The sequence below is a fragment of the Bos grunniens genome, chromosome 5 (genome assembly GCF_055505025.1).
Source record: "Bos grunniens cultivar Pamir isolate PY7600 chromosome 5, Bosgru_T2T1.0, whole genome shotgun sequence".
Lineage (NCBI taxonomy): Eukaryota > Metazoa > Chordata > Mammalia > Artiodactyla > Bovidae > Bos > Bos grunniens.
The window spans coordinates 24,265,233-24,282,626 of NC_141169.1; the positions used below are offsets into that span (position 1 = coordinate 24,265,233).

The window sequence follows — 17,394 nt, forward strand, 5'->3', positions numbered from 1 at the left end:
GGTCCATTGGCTAAGACTCCATACTCCCAATGCAGGGGCCCCAGGTTTGATACCTGCTTAGAGAACTAAATTCCACATGCCACAACTAAAAGATCCTGCATGCTGCCACTAAGACCCGGCACAGCCAAATAAATAAATAAATAAATATTTTAAAAAAAAAGATGAGAAAACTGAGGACCAGAGAAGTTGACATCTTTGATATTCTGATATAAAACATGGGTTTGATCCCGGGTCGGGAAGATCCCCTGGAGGAGGAAATGGTGACCTACTCCAGTATTGTTGCCTGGAAAATCCCATGGACAGAGGAGCCTGGTGGACAGCAGTCCATGGGGTTGCAGAGTTGGACATGACTGTGCGACTGAGCACATAAATTACTTGTTCAGTTCAGTTCAGTTGCTCAGTCGTGTTCGACTTTTTGCGACCCCATGAACTGCAGCACGCCAGGCCTCCCTCTGTCCATCACCAACTCCCGGAGTCCACCCAAACTCATATCCATCAAGTCAGTGATGTTATCCAACCATCTCATCCTCTGTCGCCCCCTTCTCCTCCTGCCCTCAATCTTTCCCAGCATCAGGGTCTTTTCAAATGAGTCAGCTCTTTGCATCTCACTTTGCCCCTCTACCTTACAAACTTCACTAGCAAGGAAAGCATATTCCCAAGTGATAGGGCACATTGGATATAATTGTCACTATCTTGGATCCTTTTAATGTAGGTTTAGACATTTTGTTTTATTGCAAAGGAATTTTGAGTAAATGGTTGTAAAACTTGTAAGGGACAGCCTTATAATTTTTACATTCATCTCCCGTTTTTATTCCCCTATCAGTGTTTCCTGTAGTTCTTTTTTTAAACCAATGGCCCATTACGAGTATCAGTGAAATAATGTATGTCTAAGAGTAAAATAGCTTTAAGCCACCATGGTTACTGGCAGTGTTCAGCTGAGTATCTGATTGTCACTCACTGCTTCACATACTCCTTAGATATGCAGTTGCATAATCTAAAAGGGTTCTGTTTTGAAGCAACAAAAAAAAATACTATTGATGGATTGTAAAAATGAAAATTGAACCAGTTTCCACTACCTCTTCTGAAGGCTCAAGACTCCCCCTCCCCTTCCCCCTGCCCCACTGCTCTCAGCAAAATCCCCTGTGAACTATATTTTGGGAAATGATGGTGGTGGCAGTGTTGTGATGGAATTTGTGAGAGCAAGGAAATGGACATATATAAGAAAAGCAAGTTTTGATGAAGAGGAGAATTGACCTGTGGAGTATTGTCAGGCAAAATGAGATTGGTGTGTAATAATGGAAATAATTTGATATATGAAATAATAAGAGTCCATTGTGGGTTGAGAAGTTGGGGACATTTGCTTTGACCATTTAGTGGGCAGAGAATTTGAATAGGGAACTGGCCCTGTGTGGAATGCTTCCTCTGTCTCTTCATTGTTGGGTTTTCTATATACCTCTGTCTTAACCTCTTAATGAGGTGGGTATTTCCCCCATTTTGCAGCGAAAGAAGTTCAGAGAGATGAACTTTTCCAGTGGTTGAAAATTAATACATCATGGTGCTGTTACTGAGACCCCAGGCTGACTCCAAGACCTGTGCTGTCCTACTGAGCTCATCTGAATGCAAAATCTGCAGCTCTGATTGTTTTTGTGGTTAATATTCTTGAACTGCCAACAAGTAAACGGTTTAGCTATCTAATGAGTTGAGCCTCTTTAACTTTGTTAGGTTTCATTAGAGACCATCTATTATTTATCTGGGACAATCAATGCATTTTTACATTTAACTACATATTTGATTTTTCTCAGGTCTTACTTTTTGTATTAGTGAACCAAGCTTTACTAGTACCCCTTTTTTTTGGAGGGGTACTTGTCTTATCAGAGAAAAACCTTATTCAGGTAAACAAATACATGCCATGACAATAAACAACTATGTAAGTTATTAGTTTTCCCCGTTCTTTTCTGCCGTGCATCTTACCAGGTAGAAGTTTGGTTGTCATAGCAAGAAAGAACAAGTAACAACTTTCTGAACTGTGGCATTTGAGATTAGACGGATAAGACAGTGACCTACAGCACACTGGTTAACCAAAAGGAATAGAGCTGCCGCCGAAGAAGACAGAGGAAGGTCTGTTGTAGCTGAGAGTACTCTTTGGCATTTGGCCATCACAGTGTCACGATAACATGAAGAAGCAGGAACCTTGGAATTGCTTTCCTTTATATTCCTTTCCTGGATAATTACCAACCATACTCAGATTTTGAAAAGTCCTTTTATTTTGCGATTGCATCTTTCAGCAACAACTCTTATTATCCTGTTATGCAATTTGTCTCATTTATGATGCTCAGGTGGGAAAACTTTCAGCCTCAGCAATCGTAAAGATCACCATGATTGAGCATTTTGTGTCGCTTTTACTTGTTTTGCTGTTGAGCAGGCAGGGTTCAGAGCAGGTGAATTCTTTCCAGATGTGTTTTTAAATGACCGAATAGATCCCTGGGGTCTTTTCAGGATAGCCCAAGTGAGTGTGTGTTCTTGCCCCCTTCATGCACGTGCAGCTTCTTGAGGTCACTCTGCAGAGGGCTCTGTGGTTGTGGGATAATCCCACGGTTCATACTGAACAGAGGAGGATGGGTAAGTAGTCCTCCAAGCAGCGAGTCCCTGGGCATTCCAAGGTCTGCTTGTTTGGATACCAGAACCTGTCCCTCTCCAGGAGACACACAGCAGTTTGCTTTCATTTGCTTTCTCACCATCTTAGGCATGAAGTGGAACTGTTTTCTCCCAGAAGACAATGTTCCTGTGTAGAAGTAAATGGTAGCACTTCACAAGCTTTGAGGAGTCTAGAGTCAGGCCCGTTAGTAACTGACATTGTAATGACACCAGTGGCCTTCTCCTGAGGTTATTGAGGAGGGGAGGTATGGGAAGTGTGGTCCCTTGACCGACTATGCCCAGCACCCAGCTCAGCGACGGGCAGCCAGGATGGCTGAGCCAGCCAGAGAAGCCTGCAAGCGGATGGGATTTTCTGCCTTGTCCTGACATGGAAGACAGAGCATGCCAGCCTCCGCATCAAGGTACTCATTGGGTCTGAAGGACTGAATGCAGCTTTGAGATGTGCCTCTTCTTGCCAACCATGTTCAAGGGAGAACTGGGAGCCCCCTTGGGGGTTGGGGAGAGCTCTTTATGAAGCTTTTCCTGACAAATATATTCCTGGAGGAGGACATTGCGTTGTTCTCTTGGGGTCACCTCTAACACAGAACTTACGTTATGCTTGTCTGTTTTCTTTTTTATCTCCCTAGACTGTGAACCCTTGAAGACAGGGATTGTGTCTTATCACTGTTTTAATACTCAGTTTCTATGATGTGTTCAATAAATGTTTGTTTAACAAAATACTAATGTTCACTTCCTTTCTTCGACATGGTACTCCATCCTGTCCAAGGATAGAATTATATCAGAAATTATACCAGTTATCTTCAGTTGGTCCTTACACTAATGAAACCCAATAGCATAGATGGAAGTAGAGTTGAAAAGTGAAGGTGATTATAAAATACATAGAAATATGCTTAATAAGAATTGGTCAGAATTTATGTGAAAAAGACGTCCAAACTTAACTGAGGCACATAAAAGAACACTTGAATAAATAGAGAAAAAACATACCATGTATATTGGCTGGAAGAGCTGATATAGTTAATGTATCAGTATCACTCTTTCCACCTTAGTCTAAAATTTAATGCTATTACAGCAGAACTTGCAATGGGATGATTATTCCATGGAACTTGCTAAAATAAGTCCAGAATAATATTGTTTGAGAAGAATGAAGACTGAAAAATGGAGATTTTTATCTCATCAAACATTAAGATATTGTGAACTATAGTAAAAACCACGTAGCATATAAAATAGAAGTCAGTATAACGTGGATTCCAAAACTTGATGAAGACATTTTAAGGAGCAAATGTAGACTTCATAACCATAGATGTAAAAATCCTTAAAAAATATTGACAAGTTGAATCTAGCCAAACAAAAAAAGGATAATACATCTTTACCAAATTTATCTCAGAAACTGCAGGTCAGCTTAGTGTTTCAAGCTATGTACTTTATCACGTTAACAGAATAAAAAAGAAATTAGAATGGAATTTAGAGCTAGCCTAAAAACAAACTTGTGTATACATATGGAAACCTGGTACAAACCCACAGTTCCTTATCTGAAACATATTTCAGAATTTTGATTTTTAAGCAATATCTTATAGTCAAACATGTTTATTTCCATAGCAAAACTGATTAGTAGTGACACTAAGTGGAATAAAGACCAGAAATAGCATCACCATTACCTCAGGTAAAGCTTTGCCACCACATAATTTTGGTACCAAACTTAAAAAAAAAACCCAGAAAGTTCTTTGTTTTTAATATCTTTATGATTTCAGAATCTCAGAGAAGGCATCATCTACTGTTTTACATAAAGTTGGCACATTTCAAATCGTTGATGACAGGATTTCTGAAGGATGTTGTGATTATATACTAGTCATTTAAGACAAAAAGAAATAAAGTTAAATCCCTACTTTATAGCAAAATTAATTTTTTTTTTTTTTTTTTGCTGTGCTGCATGGCTTGCAGGAACTCAGTTCCCTGACCAGGGATTGAACTCAGATCCTCAACAGTGAAAGGGTAGAGTTCTAAACACTGGACTGCCAGAGAATTCCTAATGATTTATAATTAGAGATCTTACTGTTAAGAAATTAAAGAATTTGTAAAAGTAACAATAAACTATACACCCAGTATTTATAATCTTGTGATAGCGGAGGTCTTTGTAAGCATTACACCAGTGGTAGAAACTGAAGAATTAAAAAGATGAAAAGAGAGATTAGATTTAATGATGTAAAAATTAACTTCTGTACAGCAAAGAACACAATAGTAAGTTAAAAATGAATGCCAACACGGGAAATATATTGGTATCATGTATAGTAGCAGCCAAGGAGTTATTACCCATAATTTATAACAAACTCTTACAGATAAATAAACAAAAGATGAATTCTCCAGCACATAAAAAGGACCAATTATATGAAAAGGCCATTTGCAAGAGAAGAAATACAAATGGCTGCCAGTATTCTACCAGACGGCAGTTTGGACTGTACAACTTCTCCAGCTTCTGTAGCCACTACAGCTGGTGGCTACTATTTATTGAGTGTTCACTGTGTGTCGGGGACTGGGCTGAGAGCTTTACCCATAATGCTTAAGAAAATACTAAGGTACAGTTATTTACACTTTGCAAAGACGTGTATACAATTTAGCGAATCAAGGCAGCTTGTCCTAGATCACACATTTAGCAGGACTTCTGTAACTCAGGACTCTTAGCTTCCAAAGCACTTGCTTTTCAGTAGACACTGACTTACTGCCTCAGTGTATCAGTGTACTTATGAAATGAAAATGCAAATGAAAGCAACCTGAAGTTACCGTTTGTTTTGTCTATCAGATTGGCAATGGTTTATTTATTTTTTTGAACTTTTATTTATTTATTTAAAAAATTGTTTGTAATTACTTTACAATATTGTATTAGTTTTTGGCAATGGTTTAAAAAGGATCCTCATTGCCAGGGAAGCTCAGGATGTGGAGAAGCCTGCAGTCTTTTCTATTGCTGGTGGGAGTGTCAATTGGCATGATCCTTCTAGAAGGCAGTTTGGCAATATGTATCAAAAGTCACATCCTTTGACATAGTATTTCTACTTCTAGGAATTTATCTGAAAGGACTAATCTGACATTCTCATATGTACAAGGATATTCGATTCAGTATTGTTTATAAAAACACAAGGTTGAAGGAAGTTTACTTGTCCTTCAGTGAAAGATGGGTTAAGTGGGTTGGGGGAGAACTGATGACATAGATAGAACTGTATTTATTAATTGTTAAATTTTGTCCTACTCAAACTTATTATTGGGTAGAAAAAGAAAACAAAGCAAAACAAAGCAGGTTGCAAAACAGTACATGTGGCGCAACCCTATATTTGAGAAACTCAAAATGTTTATGTATGTGTATATGCCAAGAAGAAAGTCTAGGACACAGTGCTGACAGTCATGTAATTATAAGTGACTTATTTTCTTTATATTTTATGAAATATTTATTGATTTATTTTTGCTATACACATATACTCTGGTTTTTACTAAGTACTTAAAAATATATATAATCTTCTGGTACTGATGGAACATCCCAACTTGAAGATTAAGCACGAAACTTGGGGATCTTATCCAGGTCTGTAAATTTGCTTTTGTTAGCAGGTATTTAGGTACTTCCTGTACTTACATTTTACTCTTTGAAAGTTGACACAGGCATGAGTTTACATAAACATATGATTTCCTACGTGTTCTTCCAAGAATTGCCAGACTTCTTTTTCACTGATTGTGTTTAAAGTTATAGTTAGCCAGCTATTTGGCTTACAAAATCCAGTCAGTGTGAAATTGACGTGAATAAACTTTCTAATAGATATAAGGAAGCCTTATTCACGTTTGCCGAATTGGGAGATCAAGGTCAGATGGCTGATATCTTCTTAATAATAAATAGAGTTTTCAAAAGTAGCTGAGGCTCAGTTTGTGAAGAATCTACCTGCAATGCAGGAGACACAGGATATGCAGGTTCCATCCCTGGGCTGGGAAGATCCCCTGGAGGAGGGCATGGCAACCCACTCCAGTATTCTTGCCTGAAGAGTCCCATGGACAGAGGAGCCTGGTGGGCTACACTCCTAAGGCTCGCAAAGAGTTGGACATGACTGAGCGACTAAACAGGAGGAGTCCTGCCCCAGAAAATTGTTTAGAAAAGTATTATTTCTCATAGGGAAGTAGTCATGTTGAGAATATCTTAAAAGGTTTGATATAACCCAGAACTTACTATGAAACTGTGGAAATTAGCATAAGGCACGTGAACAGTTTGCACAGCGCTTTTCAGCACCTTTCTAACCATTCACATTGTTTAGTGATGAGAACTGTGGACTAAGGAGTGTATTTTTTGGTCATGTTTGAGGATTTGGATGCAAGGATTTGAGTTCCATTAGATTGAACTGGCAGTTTAAGACATAGATTTTTAAATTGCTTACCAAATGAAAGGGAAAACACTTGGTAGTGAAATTGCTGACTGTAGATAGTTCTAGAGGCCATCTGTGGTAACAGAACAAGGTGACAATCACTGAGCAAATGATTAGTAATGGGCTCTTAGAGACAGTGTCTTTATGTAGTAGTTATTTTAAATTATCTTTAAAGTGGTTTATTGACCCTGTTCTGTTTTGATGTTCTCTTTGAAAGCTGCAAGTTACACTGATACTATTTAAATAGTGGAACTCTTCTGTAGCAGTTAAGAAGATGCATTTTGGACACAGGTAGACCCAGGTTAAAATACAAGTTCGACTGCATGGTAGTTTGTTGGCCTTTGGCAGGTTACCCAATCTCTCTAAGTCCCTCTCAGTTTCTTCATCTCAGAAATACCAACCTTACAGGGCTGTTAAGAGGACTAAATGAGATAATTCTCATAAAAATCTTAATAGCATCTGACTCATAGTAAATGCTCAGGTTGCTCTAATTATATAATTCAATCTCATTCAGAATATTTTTTATAATATTTTGTGGCATAATGGAAAGAAGGGATATTGTACTGTGTAACGGATGCATGTTTGAATCCAGGCTGTGTCCATTAATAATTCCAGAATCTTGGGCCAATCACTTATGTGCTGAGCCTGAGTTTTCTCCCCTGTGAAACGGGGTCTGTAATACTTACTTTGTCAGATGTTGTGAGGATTAGAGGTGACAGGCAAAGTGCCCAACTCTTATGTTTGGAGCAAAGCAGTAGATATTCAATAAATGATAACTATTGTCATTGCTATGAAAGCTAATAAATTTCAAAGAACATCTTAAGGGCTTTTTATACTTTCTCTGTTTTTACCTTTAGTTTCATTTCTTTAAGAAACTGGGTACACATAACCAAAACTATGCAATATTAGAAAAGTTAAAGAAGTTATATAAAATTGATCATAATACTACATTTGGTAAACCAAAAGAACAAGAATCTGAAGTAATGAATTATATTACTGCAGAAGAATGTGTACCCAGGGCCTGGCCTTGGGGTAGTTCTCTTCGTAAACCTGCCTGTCACAATTCCTGCATTTGTTTGCTGGCTTCCCCGCAATTTAGCAGATAAGCTCTATGAAGGCAGGAACTCTGGTTATCTTGTTTCCACTACTGTGTCCCCAGCTAACACTGGGCTTTATATTAAATGCTCTAAAAATATGGAATAGAGACTGGCTGGAGCAAATTTATGCTTTATTCAGTCCCTTCTTGAATCTGATTCTAACAATGCAGGCAGTTTATGAAATGGTGCAGGTATCCCATGTTTTACTAATGTTTAAATAAGAAAGGGGAAAGCCACTGCTAAGATTTGGAAAGTTAGTAAAGTAGCAGCAAAAAATGATGAAGGGCAGAAGAAACAAGACCCAATACAGAACTGGGGGAAAATTGAATAAAACAAATTATCTGTCTTTATGTCCCTTTCCCACTAAACTTTAAGACATTTAAAGTCAAGCACCAGAACTTGTTTATTTCCTATATTCTAAAATGAAGCACAGTTCCTGGCTTTTAGTAGCTGTTAAATAAATGGATGAATGAATGAATGAGAGACATCTCTTACCTTTGAAGTGGTATTCTTGTGTTCTTAATGCTGAAATTAGAAAAAGGTATTGATCCTTATTGCCAAATTCAGACTTAAATTGAAGAAAGTAGGAAAAACCACTAGATCATTCAGTTACCACCTAAATCAAATCCCTTAACAATTATACAGTGGAAGTGACAAGTAGATTCAAGGGATTAGATCTGATAGACAGAGTGCCTGAAGAACTATGGACGGAGGTTCATGACATTGTACAAGAGGCAGGGATCAAGACCATCCCCAAGAAAAAGAAATGCAAAAAGGCAAAATGGTTGTCTGAGGAGGCCTTACAAATAGCTGAGAAAAGAAGAGAAGCTAAAGGCAAAGGACAAAAGGAAAGATATACCTATTTGAATGCAGAGTTCCAAAGAATAGCAAGGAGAGATAAGAAAGCCTTCCTCAGTGATCAATGCAAAGAAATAGAGGAAAACAATAGAATGGGAAAGACTAGAGATCTCTTCAAAAAAAATTAGAGATACCAAGGGAACATTTCATGCAAAGATGGGCTCGATAAAGGACAGAAATGGTATGGACCTAACAGAAGCAGAAGATATTAAGAAGAAGTGGCAAGAATACACAGAAGAACTGTACAAAAAAGATCTTCATGACCCAGATAAGCATGATAGTGTGATCACTCACCCAGAGCCAGACATCCTGGAATGTGAAATCAAGTGTGCCTTAGGAAGCATCACTACGAACAAAGCTAGTGGAGGTGATGGAATTCCAGTTGGGCTATTTCAAATCCTAAAGATGATGCTGTGAAAGTGCTACACTTAATATGCCAACAAATTTGGAAAACTCAGCAGTGGCCACGGACTGGGAAAAGGTCAGTTTTCATTGCAATCCCAAAGAAAGGCAATGCCAAAGAATGCTCAAACTATCCCACAATTTCACTCATCTCACATGCCAGCAAAGTAATGCTCAAAATTCTCCAAGCCAGAGTTCAACAGTACGTGAACTGTGAACTTGCAGATGTTCAAGCTGGATTTAGAAAAGGCAGAGGAACCAGAGATCAAATTGCCAACATCTGTGGGATCATAGAAAAAGCAAGAGAGTTCCAGAAAAACATCTGCTTTATTGACTATGCCAAAGCCTTTGACTGTGTGAATCACAACAAACTGTGGAAAATTCTTAAAGAGATGGAAATACCAGAGCACCTTATCTGCCCCCCAAAAAATCTATATGCAGGTCAAGAAGCAACAGTTAGAACTGGACATGGAAGAACAGAATGGTTCCAAATCGGGAAAGGAATACATCAAGGCTGCATACTGTCACCCTGCTTATTTAACTTATATGCAGAGTACATCATGTGAAATACTGAGCTGGATGAAGCACAGGCTGGAATCAAGATTGCTGGGAGAAATATCAATATCCTCAGATATGCAGATGACGCCACCCTTATGGCAGAAAGTGAAGCCTCTTGATGAAAGTGAAAAAGAGGAGAGTGAAAAAGTTGGCTTAAAGCTCAACATTCAGAAAATGAAGATCATGGCATCTGGTCCCATCACTTCATGGCAAATAGATGGGGAAACAATGGAAACAGTGACAGACTTCATTTTTTGGGGCTCCAAAATCACTGCAGATGGTGACTGCAGCCATGAAATTAAAAGATGCTTACTCCTTAGACGAAAAGGTATGACCAACCTAGATAGCATATTAAAAAGCAGAGGCATTACTTTGCCAACAAAGGTCCATCTAGTCAAAGCTATGGTTTTTCCAATAGTCATGTATGGATGCGAGAGTTGGACTATAAAGAAAACTGAGCACCGAAGAATTGATGCTTTTGAACTGTGGTGCTGGAGAAGACTCTTAAGAGTCCCTTGGACAGCAAGGAAATCCAACCAGTCCATCCTTAAGGAAATCAGTCCTGAATATTCATTGGAAGGACTGATGCTGAAGCTGAAGCTCCAGTACTTTGGCCACCTTATGCAAAGAACTGTCTCATTTGAAAAGACCCTGATGCTGGGAAAGATTGAAGGCGGGAGGAGAAGGGGATGACAGAGGATGAGACGGTTGGATGGCATCACCAACTCAATGGACATGAGTTTGAGTAAGCTCCAGGAGTTGGTGATGGACAGGGAAGCCTGGAGTGCTGCAGTCCATGGGGTCTGAAAGAGTCAGACACAACTGAGTGACTGAACTGATAGTATGATTTAGAGAAAGAATGCTGGGGATAGAACCAGAGAGACACAGGTTTAAAACTGCATTGAGAATAGGAATAATAATGCCTTCCAAGTGGGTTTATTGGGAGAGTGGTATATGAAGTGAGTGGTGCATGTAAGAGGTCCTCGAGATATCTTAGCCCCTGTTTTTTGCCTCACTCTCTTTGGTCTCGTCTGGGGAAAACTTTTGAAGATTATGGTACATAAATTGTTAAAATGAAGAAAGAGAACCTGAAAGCAGAATCACAGCAGTGGAACTATGGTGTGAATCTGTACATGGCACTCGCATTTGTCGGAGCAAGTATGTTGCTGGAGTCTTAAACAGCAGTGGAGGACGTGCTGGGAATTGGGAAATCACATTCCTATTATTCTTATCTGTGGTCAACTTATTACTAGAAAAAGAAACCAAACTGATCTCTAAAGTCCTTAGGTTCAAAACTTTCCATTTTGACTTCCACCATTAATGTTTTCCCATCTTCACTTAAAAATATCACCTAATCCCAGCTCTCCCTCAGATTCTTCGTTCTCCTAGAGTTGTTTTGTTCTCCATAGTAAATTCTCTCTTTTATGTCCATCAATGGCATTTCAGATACTTTTGATGGATTGATGAAAGATGTGTTAAATTTTGATAGATTCAATAATTTCCTTGAGTTTCACACTGATTTCTTTTAGGATGTAACTAGGTAGCCTGATTATTCCCCTGTTCCCCAGCTCCCACCCCCATCTAATTATGCTAGAGAGGACAGAGAAGTGTGACCAGTTTTTCTGTTCCTCTGAGGACAGACCTGGAACAAATGGTTTCAGACTATGGCATGATAGACTTGGGTTCAACCAGCAGGATCTATATAAGCCTTGCACTAGGCTCATTACGTTTAAAAGCTAGAAGTCATTACAGCCACATCAGGTTAGTTCTTGTTTATAGCACCATGGTTGTTTGTGTGTGTGTGTGTGTGTGTGTGTGTGCATGCGTGCAAAATATGCAGGGCACTGGAGATACAAGAACAATTAGTTTCTCAAGGAATTTGAGTCCAGCAGGGGAGACAGACATGAAGAACACGGTGCTGTCTGATGGAGGCAGTGCAGGTATGTGTACAAGTGACATAGGAGGCAGGGATGGACTTAGATCTGGGGCAGGTGAGCCTCTATAGGCCATCTATTGAAGAATAAATTCGAGTTTGCTCTGTGGCCAAGGTTGGAGAGGGTGTCCCAAGTAGAGGAGACAGTGCGTGGAGAGACAGAGAGACGTGGGCTAGCACGGCGGGTGCAGGGGCCCAGTGATTAGATACTGCTGGGTTGTCAACTACAAAGACTGTGGTCAGGTCTGGCAGTGCTGAAGTCGGTTATGGGATCTCTTTCTTTTAAGTCTGGAAAATAAAAATGAAGCATTTATGTCTCTTAGTTTGGTTTGGGTAGTATTTTTGCCAGAGGTAGGGGCATATACTATATATGTCAGAGAAAAATCAATGACTGTTTTGTAAACATGGAAGTTGTGTTAAATAATTTGAAAGAAAGGACCCAAACCTTGCACTTGACTGGATTTGCTATTCTGGGGTGTACAGTTTTCAAGTCACATAACGAAGAACTGTGTTTTGTGGAACTCTGCTCTTTCTTCATGAAACAAATGCACTCATAAAAAGCAATACAATTTCAGGGCTCCCTGAAACCCCTCTCCATTGGAGGGGTGTTTTCTTATGGAGCAGAGGTAACCGAATTAAAATGGAGGGTGGCCTCTCTCAGGTCACTCTTGGCTGCCTGGGAGTGCAGTGGAACCTTGGATATTGTGTACCTTTAAATCGTCCATGTTGCCTGTTTCATGGCCTTCCCAGGCCAAGGAACTGGGTAGTCAGTTTCTAGTTCTCAGAACTGGAGCAGGACTGCTGTGCTTGCAGTTGCATGCTTTTTATGGAACAGGGAATGTTGTTTAGGGAATTTAGGCAGCTGGAACCTGCCGCATTAGCAATTTGGACGCAGGAAGAATTTCGGAGTGAGAAAATAAAGCTTATTATATAATTTCATTTGGGTATTTAGGAGGCTGAGAAGGGAGATGATAGTATTATGAAGGCAGGCAGGAGAGTTTCATAAACAGCTCCCTTCCTCCCTCTCTATTCATTTTTACTGTAAGAGCTGGATTTAAATAGGATGATCACGTGGCCCATTTTGAAAAGGGCAGTCATGTTCTTCTGCTGTTTCTTAGCTGTTTTGTCAGTTGGAGCAAAACAACAGCACTGCTCACTTTTTTTTGCAGGGTTAGAGGAAAAAGGAAGGGCTGGCAGAATGATGAGGTGGAAAGCTAGATGAGAGAGGAGAGGCCAAAAGTGTCAGACTGTGGGGACGAGGACCTGAAGGAGGCCCCTTTGGCCTCAGGGATGGGGCCTGGAACTCTGCCTTTTTGAAGCCTGTTGACGATCTCATCCTAATTTAGCCTTTTGTGGAATCTTCCATGAGGTGCAGTTGCCAACTTCAGCCTTCCTAGAGAATAGAGGCTGCCGAATCTGTTATGAAGTCTACCCAGAAGAGTTGGCAAAGCAGGCCCCCTCCTTAGAACCAGAACACTAACAGAAGGTAAAAGTCCACTCCTCCTTTAAGAAAGCAGAGTCAACTCCTCACACCTGCCTCTCCCCCACCCCACCCCACCCCACCCCACCCCACCCCCACTGCACAAAAGGGGGAGAAACAAAAAACACCAGCTCTCAGCAAAAACAAAAACTGACGTCCCTGTAACCTTTGGTGGTTCTTTTTTTGTGCGTCAAGTGTTAACCTCTTGTTTCATCTTAGTAAACAATGGAAATCTCATTTCTTTCCAGAAAATTACAAAAGATAACAGGGACCAGATTCAAGCAGAATAAAACTTATAAGTACCCCCAGAGAGTCTGGCTTAAAAAAAGAAAGAAAAAAAGTAACATGTCTTCTCTGCCTTAAAATATGTCTTAAAGGGAAATCATTTAGGTCCCTGGTGGTTTCTTTCTTCATCATACTAATTTCTATTAGCAGAACGTGATTCTGAAAGGATGCAGGGAGTTTGGCAAGAGAGTTTTATATATTTGTTTTTCCCGTTTTCTTACAGCAAAATACAAAGGTATCTGACCTTAGAGACGCTTGAACTGAGCTATTCTGATTGACAACAGTCAGGACACAGTAGGATGTATAATGTCCAGGGACGGGCAGCTGCTCGCCTGATAAAGAACCTGTCCGGCTGTACTTTGCATCTCTCTCTCCTACACCCCAACAGAGAGATTTGAGCAGGGATTAATGTAGCCTCTTCCTCTTTTAAAAAATGTGTCCCCTGCTCATTTCCAACACAGATCTGAGGTTGGTATTCACTTATCTTAATAGAATATATCTCTTGAAAGTATAGAACATACTATTTAAAATATGTTACTTAGGTCTTATTACATTATTCTGTGTTTAGGGTATGTCAATGGACTAAATTTGTCTGAACTACCGAGATTTAGACTATCTAACTTTTACTGGCATTGGAGGATTTCTCTTAAAAAAGAGCTATTGAGATTACGTATCAATATCATATAAATCTTTCTAGGAAAATATAATCGAAAGCATCAAGGCTCCTACAGTTGGTGGTTTCTATTATCTTGGTTCTCAGAGCTATGACAATGTCACTGAATTTCAAGAATTCATAAAGAAAGAAAACTCGTAGTTTTGAAATGGAGAAAAAGAAAGATCCTGGAAGTTGTCTTCTGTTTTTAAAATAGTCTTTCTTACCTTAAACGTACAAAAATCAGAAAATTATTTTTCATTCTTAAAGAAAACACCCTGCCAGTTTATACTTCTGAATTAATGCAAAGACCAGTATTTTATAAATAACATTAGTAATAATTGTGGAGCCTATTTACAACTCTGCTTTTGATTTATTGCAAATATGCCTTCAATTTTCTTCCTCATTACCAGTTACCTTCTTTAATTATAATAGGACTTTCCTACAATATTTGTATCATTTATTTTGAAATGTCTAACTTTAAAAGAGGTTTACTGATTTTTAGAGCATAAAATGCAAAGGTTTTTATTTTAGGATAACAGATCATAAACTTAAACATTACTGGGGTAGTTTGGCCAAGAATACAAAAATATATGGAAGGAAAAGTATAATCACCTAATACTGTGTACATTTTTACAACAGAGTGAAAGACATTTGGATTTAGAGTTTTAACTAGTAGTAAGCTTATTTGTTTAGTAATGATTTTTAAAATAGAAAAAAAAAGTCGGCTGAAACAGACAGGCACTTACTAGATATTGAACTGAATGAGCTGAAGTTAGTGAAACAGGGTAATTAGAACAACTTTATCAACATCTAAATATTTCTCCATTTCTTTAACATTTCAATTAAGTGTGAAGAAATCCCAGAAATGAGATACCCATTAGCTATGTGAAAGGAATTCTGAGGATTATAAACTATCTACATTTTTCTATGGCATGAATACTGCCCCCTCTTTTTTAAAACATAATTTGGAGGGGATTTTAAAATTTGTTAAGCTTCTGTAACACTGTGGTTTACCACTTTTATTTTTAATTAAAAAATATAAAAAAGAAGCTATCTGAGTCAATTCATTTTTGTTTGTAGTCATTTTTGTTTGTTATTGTGATTAAAAACTAGTGGGCTGTATTCTGTGAAAACGATATTCTTAACGTCACTACCTACGTAGAAAATATAGGAGTCATCCTTGCTCATTCCTAATCATTTTGAAATTCTCTGGTCATTTTTTTTTTAAGGCCAAAATTGATTAATAATACTGTGTGGCTGGTTATTTATTCTTGTCATAGTAGTTTAGTTATTTTTGTATAAATTAGTTTTCCCATAATAGTTGGAAATGATTCTACTTGTGATATAAAAAATATGTAAATTTGATCATTTTGTTGTATAAAATACTTAATACCTGTTCAAAGCTGTCTGACTTTCGGTTTTAAAACAGCTCTGTAGTTTGGTGAGTCCTGCAGAAATTCCAGCTTTCTCCGTGGCCTGCCAGCCAAATAATTTTTGCAGCATTTTCCTTTGCTTTCTTATAAACATTTAAAAATTTTCTTTGCTTTTCTGTAAGTTCAACCATTAAGTTAGAAAGCACTGAAGTTGCTATTTAGTTTTTTGCCGTATTAGGGAGGAATGATAGATTTTGTGTATTCCCTGTGAGTTGTTAGAACAGAAATACTGAGGATTGCTTATGGAGCTGTACACTTGCCCTATTACAGATGAAATGACTCTGTCTAACTGCATTGCTTTAGAATGAGTTTTGTTGCTTTCACGCTCAGGCAAAGATACTTAATTTTACTTTTGTTCAGAGGATCATGTAATATACTTCTTTCCCATCTTGTGTTTCCAAAGCTCTGGGGTAAACACTGAATCCTTTTAGGACTGCAGGTTGCTGTCTGATTTACTAGAAAGCATGATGCATGTAGTAAAATAGTAGCTAATGATTACGGAGTCCCACCTTAAAGGTTATTAAGAGAAAAAGTTAAAATATCAAGGAAGGTGCTACTACAGTAAAAACGTTATTTCCTCTGGAAAACCTGGTGTCTCATAGGAAGCCTTGGGTCTTAATCTCAGCTACTAACAGTGTTTAAATATGAAAGTAAAGAGGACACAGGAGTTCATTCTGTTTTAAGGCCCACTGTTCTTAAGGTGTGTGGTTATTAATCTTGGTTTGAATGTATGAATTATATAAGATTAATTTGCAGATAGGATCAATGGAGGTTAGTGCATGGGTTTTTAGAATGAGGAGGCAGATACGATTTTACTCATCAGCCTTTCTGCTTCTGTTTTTGACTCTTTGGAAATGCTATTAGTTTTACTCTGTTGTTTTCTTAAAGCTGTGGTCAAAGTAAATAGGCTTGGAGAGAAAAACTCATATTATTTTCTCCTTTGTGAGATAAGGGGGCTGGACTGTGCTCTTTCTAGACAGTTTTCAGGGACCTGAATCTCGGATTCTGAACTCTCACTACTCATTCCGAGCTCTCTACCTTTCTACTCTGCCAGCTTTTTTGTTATCTGATTTGCAAGTCAATGTTATGGAAAGTTTCTATTGTAATGCAAACAGCCTCAGCTTCGGGTTCTAGCTGATATCCACAACCCAAACAGGCTATTCAAGCCACCTCGGAAAGAAAAATCTTTTTAAAAGATGGCAAACTTTGCTTTCATGTTCACCCCAAATGAAGTTCTGGAGCACATCTGGCTGTGCAGAGTAATCCAATCTATTTTAATGCAAAGATTTTCCAAGAAGGCAGGAAACAGTCAAGGGGAAGGCTTTCAGGCATCTGCTGTTTCGTTTCCAGATCCCTTGTGTTAATTTAATGTTTCTAGGGAACCAGGCTCGTTCTCGTTTCTCAGAATCCCTTCTCTAGGAACTGGTGAGTGCGGTGGCGCTGTGCGAGCAGCAGATAAGCAGACAGCTTGGCTGGGGCGCGCGGCGCTCCTTCGCAGCCCGGTCACCCCACCACCCCGGGGGCGCCCCGGGAGTGCTCTGCGGGTGACTCGGCAGTTTCCCTTCGTTCCCAGCATCTTACGCAAACGCAGCGCTCGGGGTGACAGAGGTATACTTGAAAGACGTGTTTATTTGCATTTGTCCACTT

The 17,394-nt window shown here is 38.9% G+C and overlaps 1 protein-coding gene across 9 annotated transcripts in view; it reads left to right on the top strand.

Moving 5' to 3' along the window:
- Window positions 1-17,394, top strand: part of CRADD (CARD and death domain containing adaptor protein) — a 190,676-nt gene that overhangs the window by 38,537 nt on the left and 134,745 nt on the right. For 2 of the 9 annotated variants that reach the window (XM_086399053.1, XM_086399058.1), the window contains one exon: window positions 1,501-5,018. The exons of 6 other annotated variants lie outside the window; for them this stretch is intronic. In XM_086399053.1, coding sequence (XP_086255179.1) covers window positions 1,501-1,539 — 39 coding nt within the window. In that variant the 3' untranslated portion in view covers window positions 1,540-5,018. Of the gene's footprint in view, window positions 1-1,500; window positions 17,356-17,394 lie in introns of those variants that run through there. One more of the 9 variants, XM_086399065.1, reaches the window with a different exon arrangement.